General features: G+C 53.2%; 1 protein-coding gene across 1 annotated transcript in view; it reads right to left on the bottom strand.

The window, feature by feature from the left end:
• Nucleotides 1-5662: 5662 nt before the first annotated feature.
• Nucleotides 5663-11800, bottom strand: part of LOC142301779 (granzyme A-like) — a 30700-nt gene continuing 24562 nt past the window's right edge. The window contains exon 5 of the mRNA XM_075342801.1: nt 5663-7596. Within this exon, the coding sequence (XP_075198916.1) occupies nt 7426-7596 (171 nt within the window). The 3' untranslated portion in view covers nt 5663-7425. The remainder of the gene's footprint in view (nt 7597-11800) is intronic.

Below are 11800 nucleotides of genomic sequence, written 5' to 3'. Positions count from 1 at the left end.
TTTTATTTCTAATAAAGGATTTTTCGGGTGTGTGTGTCTATTTACTGTAATTTACAGATTAATCATGGAGGGTGTCTCATAGACGCCTGACATGATTAATCTAGGACTTATTGGCAGCTATGGGCTGCCAATAACTCCTTATTACCCCGATTTGCCAACGCACCAGGGCAAATTGGGAAGAGCCGGGTACAGTCCCAGAACTGCCGCATATAATGTATGCGGCAATTCTGGGCGGCTGTTGGCTGATATTGTTAGGCTGGGGGGCTCCTCATAACGTGGAGCTCCCCATCCTGAGAATACCAGCCTTCAGCCGTATGGCTTTATCTGGCTGGTTTTAAAATTGGGGGGGACCGCACGCCATTTTTTTTAATTATTTAATTATTTATTTCACTACACAGTATAGACACGCCCACCGGCTGCTGTGATTGGGTGCAGTGTGACACCTGTCACTCAGCGTGGGGGCGTGTCTCACTGTAACCAATCATAGGCGCCGGTGGGCGGGTAAAGCAGGGAATACGAGATTGTTTAATGGGCGGCTGGCTTTTTCAAAACAGTAAAAGCCGCCGGAGCAGTGTGAATGCCGTGCAGAGCCGGGCCGGGGATCGGAGATCGGTGAGTATGAGAGAGGGCTGCTCAATTCACTTACTCAGGAGTTTAGCGGTCACCGGTGAGCCCTTCACAGGTGACCGCTAATCAGGACGCGACACAGACAGAGCCGCAGCATGACCGTGAAGTCGGGTGAGGTTCACCCGAGTTCATTCTGACAGTGCGGCTCTGTCTGTGTCTGCTGTCATCTGCCATTCAGCTCTGCTACATGGCTGTCTGTGTCTGCTGTCAGCGGCCATGTAGCAGAGCTGAATGGCAGATGACATAGTAAAAACGCATCCCTACACATTACACACGCTTGGCAAGTCAATAAATAAAAAAAAAAAGGGTGTCCAATGCATACGTCACAGAACACATGATCTAAAGGATCGCACACAAAATTGATCAATTTAACATAGACTACTAACGCACGTGTGACAGCAAATGAACGACCTATGTGCAATCTCATTCAAGCGCATATGCGACCTGGGCGTGTCACATCGCATACGAGATCGCATACCTAATTGTAAGGTGTAAAGCTGGCTTCAGTCATGAAAATCTTTCAACTTGTTTACTCACTTTTGGATGTTTTGTTGTGAGAAACCCGGGCGATGCTGAGATTCAACCAAGTGGAACCAGGTATCCTTTAGGCTGGTATAAGGGTAACCGTTAACTCGCCTTCCTAGCACTTCTTGTTTCGGACAACCCCTGACTTAAAGTACCGTGGGATTCATCCAGGGAAGTCGCTACTGCCTTTTCTCCCCTTTCTGGCCTGTTTGCCAGCAGCGTGGACCAAGTGAGATGACTCCAGGCTCGATCCCTCTTACGGGCCCCCTCGTTGGTGCTGAGGCTTGGACTCTGTATGGTTGGTTAGGAACCTCTAGTCCCAGTTTAACAGACCACTAAATGGATGTCCGCTCTAGGGACCTGTTCCCCATGCATGCCTAGTCACCAGGAGACTCCTTCAGCATCTTCTGACTGACTTGCTGGCAAACAAACTCCCCCGCCAACGGCTACTTCACGTGCAGGGTCTGACTCCTCTGTGCGCGCAACTGCATCTCCTAGCAACCACGCTCACTAACAGACAGGCCCACCTCCTCTCCTGACAGCCACTGCAACCTTAGTTTCCAGGCCCTCCCCTGCACCCCTTGCTGAGATGTGGAGGCAAGCCCCCTCTTGGGTCTGCCCAAGGGTCCCCTCTCAAGGTGTGGGAGACCTGGTTGCTATGAGTATGTGCGTACACACCCTATTCCAGCCTTCAGGATTACCTGGAAGCACTGCCCCGGCATGGGTGCAGTACTCAGTTGTGCCTGACCAGGTCAGAAGCGCCACAATATCACCCGCTCCCGTCGTTCGTGCGACATTTGGTGATCGCTGCCGTAGCGAACATTATCGCTACGGCAGCGTCACACGCACATACCTTTTCAGCGACGTCGCTGTGACCGCCAAACAATCCCTCCTTCAAGGGGGAGGTGCGTTCGGCGTCATAGAAACGTCACTGTGGCGTCACTAAGTGGCCGCCCAATAGCAGAGGAGGGGCGGAGATGAGCAGGACGTAACATGCTGCCCACCTCCTTCCTTCTGCATTGCCGGTGGATGGCAGGTAAGGAGATGATCGTCGTTCCTGCGGTGTCACACGTAGCGATGTGACGAACAACCTCGCTACAGACCAGACAACGATTTTTGGTAAATGAACGATGTGTCACAGACCAACGATTTTTAACTCTTTTGCGATCGTTTAAGGTCGCTGATAGGTGTCACGCGCTGCGATGTCGCTATCGACGCCGGATGTGCGTCACAAACACCGTGACCCCGACGATATATCATTAGCGATGTCGCAGCATGTAAAGCACCCTTTAGGGTGTTGTAAAGCCCTATACGCAGACACTATCACTGAGAACAAGACCAAAATTAGTCAGCAAATCCATAAATAACACTGGTACTTAGCTCTGGGTGGCCAGATTGCCACTATCCTTGTGGCCGGATTGCCACTATCCTACCCGACGCGTTTCCCCGAGGCATATAGAGTCACCAAGGTTCATCAGGCGATCCCTCAATGGGGTTCCTTTAGACCTGCAGCAAACAATGCTGCCGCTCGCCTAACCAGGTCAGTATTCCAGACGTTTTTGTGAAATATCTACCGTAATGTTTTCATCCCTTGTCCAAGGCATTGCACTATTTGATGCTTTTCGGCAGCAGAGAGATCCTTTTTCTTTCCCAAGTTACTTGAAAACTGTGGCCTGCTTAATATTGTGGAACATCTAGTTTTCCTTTTATTGGGCTCACCTGGCAAACTGATTATCACAGGTATCTGAGATTAATTTCAGTGATCCAAAGAACCCTGAGACACAATACCATCAATGAGATTCATTGAAAAAAAAAATCGCTATGACACTTAAATCCAATTTGCATAATAATTTGGAACATGGTGTAATTACCCACCCTAATAACCCCTGCATTGTGATGGCCCACCATAGTAGCCAAACTCAGTATGATGACCCCATTAGTTGCCTATATTTTGTTTAAGGCCCCTTTTAGTTACCCTTCTAAAAAATACACAGTTATAATAGTAGTAGAGTGGTATACCTCACATAGACTTCTGCTTCACCTGTTAAAGCTTACAGAGTGACAAAAAAACGAGAAGGGTCTGGGGATGTGTGGCGCCCTGGACAAGCCAGGACGTCACAAGCACTACACCAACACACCCCACACTCCCGGTCAGGCACACCTAAGTCAGACAAAAACCCTTGTTGCCTCCCTCCAGGGGCTGATGTTCACACCAGGGGGTGGGCCAGGCGGTTGGTCCCGCCCACCGAGGAGTTCACAGTCCTGGAGGCGGGAAAAGAGTCAGTTTTAGTTAGGGAAGTGAAAGTGAGAGGAAGGAAAGTGGTAAACGAGCAGACAGAAAGTGGTCCGGGTGTGTGGCCCGGACGGAACAGCAAGGTTGGCAGACGGTGGTGACCGTCTGCAGGAGAGGCCTATTGGAGCTAGCTGTAAGGACCGTGGACGGGTGGTGGCCCGGCGGTACCGGACCGGTACGCAAAGAGAAGCCAGCACCATCTGGCAGGGGCTTGCGGACCCCGGCAAGGCTAGGAGTCACCGTGAATTTGTCAAATCCGTTAGCGAAGGGAACCTCCTGGGTTTCCCAGCAGCCAAGTCCCGACAGAAGGCAACAGTCCAACCGAGAGAGGGAAACACAGTCACCGCCAAGGCTAAAGTTCCCAGGGCCAGAGGCTGTGGGCAAAAAGGGCTCCTTCAGCAACCTTCAAGCTGGGGAGCGGGTTACCGGTGGGAACCCATTGGAACCGTACACACTACACAGGTGCAGGGAAAGGCAGTCACCATCAACCTGCCAGGAGGAGAAACACCGCAGCCGTCTGTGGGACCCATCCATCCAGCCGTTTGTTTTACCGGAGAGTTTGTGTACATCATTGGCTGAGTGAGTACCACCGTGCCGTGCGGCACAGCGCTGCCCCCGCGACCCTGCACCTCGCCAGGCCCCGTAAGCCGCCTGCCATCCATCCCTACCCCATCACCGGGCCCCGGGACAACCAACCCCCCTACCCACGGAGGGGAGAACTAACATCCAGGCTGCTCCCTGTCCTCGCTCCCGGGATCCCCGTCCAGAGCAGCGGTGGTGTCACCAATCTCACCACAACCATGGGTGGCGTCACAGACAATATCAAATCCCCACAATCAATTCCCCCATTTCACTCACGGGTGAGGAACGCTGCTCGAGTCCCCGGGATCCGGCCCACCGCTTGCGCCACCACCGAGCAGCAGCAGCCGGACCCGAGCAGTGGGAGAACGCAGCGTCCCCTCCTCCGCCCGCGACAGATGTCACGGGTGACCATGTCCGGTTTCTTGACCCCGAGGTATCCACAAAGGGGGAAGGGAGGATGGATGGTGGGATGATGGTGGGGAGATGAGGATGTTGGGAGTTGTCTTGTGACGCCACCTGTGGTACGCGGCCAGGGATTAGCCACCGCTGTCCTCTGGGGTGGATGGTGTCACAGCTAGGATAGTTCAGCTTCCCGCAGGTGAAGCTAGGCCCCAGGGAGGATGATGGAGGTAGTAGTGGCCGTTGGTGCCGAAGCGCGGGGCGCCAGCAAAGAAGGACTGACACGGCAGTTGCGGTTCCAGGTCTTTACTCACTGTTCTTTGGTTGCCCTGGGGTACCGGTCTCTGCCGTGATGGGCTCCAGCCGATCCCGGATATTTCTGAGGTCACCGACAGTGTTCCCACTGTGTGTCCTTTCTGGTCGGGGTCCCTCCAGTCCCTTGGATGGAATGTGGAATGGGCTGCGGGTGTTTACTCCACTCTCCGCAGACCCTGGAATCCCTGGTAGCTGTAGAGAACCTGGGCTGAGATGCCTGCTCCAAGCCATAGGTCTTGTAGTGCTCCCACAAGTGTAAAATGTGATGCCTGGACCAAAGTTTCGACTGTCCTCCTCACCCCAAGCTGTGCCTGGGGTTAACTGCCTAAAGTGTGAAGATGCTCCTTCCTTTTCCCCAAGTGGTGCCCGCCCCCAGGTGGTTGTTCTAGTAACCTGGAAAGTCCCATGTCTCGTGATGGCCACCCCCCTATCTACCCTAGGGCAACCCTGGTGGGAAAGCACCTAACTGTGTGTGGTTTGTGGATGTGAGAAACACCAGCAGTTAACCTCTTCCTTACCCGAGATGAGTACCGCACCTTAAGTGAGGTGCAGTACCCTGTGCCGACTGAAGCCTCAGGGGCGCCACACATGCACCCACTGAACTTTTTAGAGATCCATAACCATGCTCTTACTGAATTGTCCAGACACCAAGAGCCATGCACACACTAAACAGTCCAAGTACCCTACTCAAGCACTTGCTGAATTGTTTATGGATACCGACAGTCAAAAACCCAATTAAGTGTTTTGACAGCCAGGTCTATGACTCAGACACTTTTCTGTCCAGAAAACGAAATCCATGCACTCGTGCAAGTGAAAAAAGAAAAAATAATGACATCACATCAGAAAACATCATCTTATTTATTGTTTTTTTTCATCTAGATTAGTCTACATTACATCTTACATTAACAAAATGTTAACTTATCAATACATAATACACAAAAATGTTTTATAAAAAGCATTATAGTAATCTTGTAAACTAAGCAGCACAAGGCAAAGGCGTACACAGACAGAAAAGGGCCCCTGTGCAGATCAATATATGGGCCCTTTGCAGCCAAAAAGCTGATTAGAAAGCACAATTCCACCTACTTCAGAGGTAGAAATGGTCCCCCTGATCTCTTTGGCCCCTGTGCGACTGTACAGGCTGCACCGATGAAATGTCTGCCCCTGCAACAAGGCCTGGGTAAAATTCCGGGGACACACACTGGGCTGTGCTAGAAGATAGTATCCATGATGGCCATCTGATGCTGACTGTGACCAGATCATTTACTGCTGGGGTCTATTACTTTTTTGGGATCAGAACTCACTATCTAAAGTTGTAATCCATTCAATCTAAATTAGAAATGGGTATGTGTAAAATTCTTTTTTGTGAAACTATGTAACTCTGGTAGCAAGAGGATATTAACTAGGGGTTGATAAACTTCGGATAGTGATAGATTTAGGCTAAAGCGGGCTTTGCACGCTGCGATCTCGCCCAGAGAGCGAAATGGAAGCCCAATGCGGGAAATAGGGTGTCCGTCAGAACCCACAGAGATCCCAAGGGTCAGATTTAGCGGGCCACAGCTCCCAACATACACAGTACCGGGAGTTGACTTCCCCGTTCCATACGGAGTTGTCCCAGTGAAGACACAAACATTGAGTGCAGGAGGAAGAGACCCCTGTTTGCTACACCTGGGTGTGGGACCCAAATACACCCGCCAAAGGCAACCGGTCACTGGCAACTTGATTTAATACTGGACTTGTGTGCGATTCTGTGAACAGTGAGTACAACATTGCCTCCGGTCCAAACCAGCACGCCGCCTCCAGCAGCCATCACTCCCATGTACCAAAAGAGCCCCAGGACTACGCCTCCTGTACCTGTGGAGGGGATCCCATCTTGCTGCCCTGCTCCATCAGCCCCGGGCGCCCCATCACCAGGCAGCGGCGGTGTCACCATCCCTCACGCAACCCACGGGTGGCCTCACCGACACATCAATCCCCTGTAAATATCCCCTTCCGACAGTTGTGAGGACGGCCAGCCGTGCGAGCCCGGGTCTGGTCACCACTCGAACCGCAGCAGCGAACCCGGATCCGAGCGGCCCCCAAAGCGGCAGCGGCCCCGCCCGCAACACCACCACAGTCCTCTTCGATCGGCGTTGGCAACGGATAAATCCCCTGTTCTCAGTTGCTAGGCCGAAACATTAGGTTTTGTTTGTGCACCCGCAATGGTCGCAGCCAACGCCGAGACATATGTCCTTGTGCCCTGCCAGCTTTGCGGGCGCATGCGCAGAACCATCCCGGACTTAGAACAGTCGAAAATATCAGTCGCTAGGCAGGGATTTCAGAGCTACCGATAATGATCCAAAGATTCAACAAAGACCAGACCGGTGACAGTGAGTAGGTGAGGGAATAGAAGAAGTGAGCAGTGAGTATAAGGATTTTCATTCATTTTTATTTATTACGTTTATTATTGTTTTGGTCGGGAGAGACCCAAGAGCATAATAAGGGATATTAAATTCATGGAGAATAACGAATTTCCTGGAAGAATTGAGCAAATTTGAATTTTACCTGATCTGCACATCTCTAATAACATGTTCTTTAGGAAGACATGACAATCCAGAAGGAAAAAAGGCCATGAAATTAATAGATTTGGATTCTTTTGGCATATATCAGGTCTATTATATTTTATGGACACATTAAAGTTATATTTACATTGTGTCAGAATTATCACCACCAATTGTATTTCGGATCCACTTGAGATAATTGTCTGTAAGGCGTGTGTAGACTCCTGGAAACTTTGATTTGCCACATTCACGTATTCCAAATGAGATAATGCCAGCATATTTTCCATCACAGATCAAAGGACCCCCTGAGTCGCCCTGGAACAGATCATAGGACACATTCATTTCATGTTGGTTGTAAAGGCTTAAGACAGTTGACATTTCTAAGCTTCTACTACATGTACACAGGTATTCTTAATTTTTCTGAGATTTCCACTGATTGCTGAAATTAAGGTGCAAAATCACTTATCACGCTCCCCGGCTCCCCTGCCATGCTCCCCGGCTCCCCTGCCTTGCTTACCGGCTCCCCTGCCACGCTTCCCCGCTCTCAGGTCGCGCTCCGCCGCTCCCGTGCCAGGCTTCCCGGTCCCCCGCTCCACAGCCTTCCTGCTCCATCGCCTGCGGTCCCCAGGCAGCCCGGTCCCCGCTCCCGGCGCCCGTCGGCAACTCGGCCCCAGCCCGGCTCTCCTGCCTCCTGTTCACCGCTCCCTGCTCTGGCTTCTGGCACCCGGGCCTCGCGCATGCGCATTAGGGAGCGCGCGCGGTCATTGACCCTCTCTTAAAGGGCCAGTGTCCTCCAACAGGATATTGAAGAATCAGGTACAGGGTATATAGGGGAATCCTTTCCAAATGGGCGGGGCCTGTTCTTCGTGTTTTGCTAAGCTAGGAGTCAGGTCTCCTTGTGTCTTGCGGTATACTTACCTATCTCTCTCCTAGAGCCGCTCCTGCCTCGCCATCCGGTCCTGACGATTCCCGAACCCCGAACGGTGACTGTCCGCCATCCCGTCAGTCCATACCATCTCTGATCCCTGTGGTGACCCGTCTTCTCGCTCCGTCGGTTCCGGACTCTGCCTGACAACATCTCGGCCTCCGAACCTGAGCTCCGTCACCCGGACTACCTTCGGTGACTCTGTGGTCCCAGGGACTTCTACACTCCACTCCTTTGAACGGACTGTCCTGCTACCTGTAGTGCTCCGGCTACCGGACCCCCTGCCTTCAGTGAGGTGTTCGGCCCAGTGGATCCACCTCCTGGACCTGCCCGTCCTCCTGGCCCTAACAGTAAGAACAGGCCATGGATCCCGCCGAAGCACTAGCGGCCCAGCTGGGCAACTTGCAGCAGGAACTCGGACGTCAGCGCGAGACTCAGTCCCGCATGCTGGCCTTCATGACCTCAGTGGATACCCGCCTGCACACGCTGCAAGCATCTGCCACGTCCCTGGCATCTCAGGTTACCACTGCACAGTCCACGGTCACGGTTCCCGTGGCGGCTCCCTTGGAAGCATCTAAACTTCGCTTGGCCTCTCCACACCGATATGCCGGAGATCCCAAGACCTGCAGAGGATTCTTAAACCAGTGCTCCCTCCATTTCAAGCTGCTTCCGCACCTGTTTGCCTCCGACCAAGCCAAGGTGGCGTTTGTGATGTCCCATCTAGAGGGTGAGGCACTGGCCTGGATGAACCCCTTGTGGGAAAAGGAGGACCCTGTAACCACTAACATCCAGGACTTCCTGCAGGCGTTTAGAACCACCTTCGTCGAACCCGGCCGTGCTGCCGCATCCGCCTCATCACTCCTCAGGCTACGTCAGGGGACCATGACGGTGGGGCAGTATGCCATCCGCTTCCGCACTTTGGCCTCAGAATTGGGCTGGAACAATGAAGCCCTCACCGCCGCCTTCTGGGAAGGACTCTCCAGTCGTATTAAGGACGAGCTGACAGGCCGCGATGTTCCTTCTACTCTGGATGCCCTGATCGCACTAGCCACCCGCGTGGACATCAGATTCCAGGAACGATCCAAAGAGGTGTCCCGTGAGAGACGTCCGATACGGCATTCCTCTCCTCCGCAGAAGCCCGCCGTACTTCAGTCAACGTCGTCTGGTGTCTCCGTCCACGAGCCCATGCAGATCGACCGTTTGCGGCAGTCCGAACAACGCCGAGCAGAACGGCTCGCCAAGGGCCTCTGCTTCTACTGCGCTGAGGGCACACACCTTCTACGCTCCTGTCCAGAGAGGCCGGGAAACTCCAAAGCCTAGGGCTGGTAGGAGAGGCCACCCTAGGTGCTTGGACTCTCTCAGACCCGGTTACGTGGACTGTTCAAGTGACAACGGGAGAGACGCGGTTCACGGCCGAGGTGTACCTCGATTCCGGGGCAGCAGGCAATTTCATCCAGCAGGCCACGGTGGACAAGTACCAGGTGCCTGTTACTCCACTCGACAAACCCCTCGTGATTGCCTCTGTAGATGGGAGACCCCTCTCTGACACCATCTCGTGGATCACCAAGCCGGTGGAACTGCGTATCGGTGCCCTGCACACCGAGAACATCGCTCTCTATGTCCTCCCACACATGTCTCATCAAATCCTGCTGGGACTCCCCTGGTTACGGACACACAAACCGTCAGTCAGCTGGGGTACTGGTGAAATCACCCGATGGGGCTCCTCTTGCCACGAGAACTGTCTGAAGACTATACAGCCCATCCGACGACCTCCAGTTCCGGAGTCCCTACCGGGACTGCCCTCGGCCTATTGGTCCTTCGCGGACGTGTTTGATAAAAAGGAGTCAGAGGTACTGCCGCCACATCGTCCTTACGACTGTGCCATCGACCTGCTCCCGGGAACTACACCACCTCGAGGACGGATATATCCGCTGTCTCCTGCCGAAACAAGGGCCATGTCTACCTACATCACAGAGAGCCTGGCAAGGGGATTCATTCGGAGATCCTCCTCTCCAGGAGCAGGCTTCTTCTTCGTTAAGAAGAAAGAGGGCGACCTACGCCCATGCATTGACTACCGGGGATTGAACCAAATCACCGTGAAAAATAAATACCCCCTGCCGCTCATCCCCGAATTGTTTGATCGGCTTAGAGGAGCTCGTGTGTTTACCAAGTTGGATCTTCGGGGTGCCTACAACCTGGTCCGCATCCGCTCTGGGGACGAATGGAAGACCGCATTCAATACTCGCGATGGGCACTATAAATACTGTGTGATGCCCTTTGGCCTGTGTAACGCACCAGCAGTCTTTCAGGAATTGGTGAACGACGTGTTCCGGGACCTTCTCTACGGCTGTGTGGTGGTGTATCTCGATGATATCCTGGTCTTTTCTCTGGACCTCCAGACCCACAGAGAGAACGTGCAGCTGGTACTACAAAGACTGAGGGAGAATCGTCTGTACGCCAAGTACGAGAAGTGTGTCTTCGAGCAGTCTTCTCTTCCCTTCCTGGGTTACGTAATCTCCGATACCGGTCTGCAGATGGACCTGGAGAAGGTCTCTTCCATTCTCAACTGGCCCCCTCCTTCTGGACTGAAGGCAATCCAATGCTTTCTGGGATTCGCAAACTATTACCGTCAGTTCATCCCTCACTTCTCTGCTCTGACTGCAGCTCTCTCCGCCTTGACCAAGAAGGGGGCTAATCCAAAGGACTGGTCACCTGCGGCCGACGCCGCGTTTGGCTCCCTGAAACAGGCATTTGCTTCCTCCCCTGTGCTCCACCGTCCTTAGTTAAACCGACAGTTCACCTTGGAGGTGGATGCCTCCTCCTCGGGAGCCGGAGCAGTGCTCATGCAGAAGTCCTCCTCCGGGAAGATGGTTACTTGCGGTTTCTACTCCAAGAGCTTCTCAGCGCCTGAACGCAACTCCATCGGTGACCGAGAGCTATTAGCAGTCAAACTGGCTCTGGAGGAATGGCGCTACCTTCTGGAGGGAGCAGTGTACCCCGTGATCATTTACACGGACCACAAGAACCTGGAATACCTGCGGTCCGCTCAGCGACTGAACCCACGGCAAGCCAGGTGGTCCTTGTTCTTTGCCAGGTTCAATTTTCAGCTCCATTTTCGACCCGCGGACAAGAATGTACGAGCAGATGCCTTGTCCAGGTCATTCATGCCCATGGAGCAGGAGGAGGAGACATCCCAGCCCATCATCTGCCCTAGTAAAATCATTCCGGTGGCCCCTGTCACCCTGGCCCAGATACCGCCCGGGAAGACCTATGTCTCTGAGACTGACAGGCAAAAAGTGTTGCACTGGGGCCATGCCTCGAAAACAGCCGGCCATGCTGGTCAGAAGAAAACATGGAGTACAATTGTACGTCACTACTGGTGGCCATCCCTTCGCACGGACGTCGCTTCTTTTGTCTCAGCCTGCTCCTCTTGTGCCAGGAACAAGACGCCCAAACACCTGCCATATGGCCGTCTTCTGCCTCTGCCTATACCCTCCGTTCCGTGGCAACACATTGCAATGGACTTTATTACGGACTTGCCCCTGTCCTCCGGACACACAGTCATATGGGTCGTGGTGGATCGGTTCTCCAAAA

Source organism: Anomaloglossus baeobatrachus, chromosome 1 (genome assembly GCF_048569485.1).
Source record: "Anomaloglossus baeobatrachus isolate aAnoBae1 chromosome 1, aAnoBae1.hap1, whole genome shotgun sequence".
Taxonomy (NCBI): domain Eukaryota; kingdom Metazoa; phylum Chordata; class Amphibia; order Anura; family Aromobatidae; genus Anomaloglossus; species Anomaloglossus baeobatrachus.
This window is presented reverse-complemented; position numbering and strand designations above follow the sequence as displayed.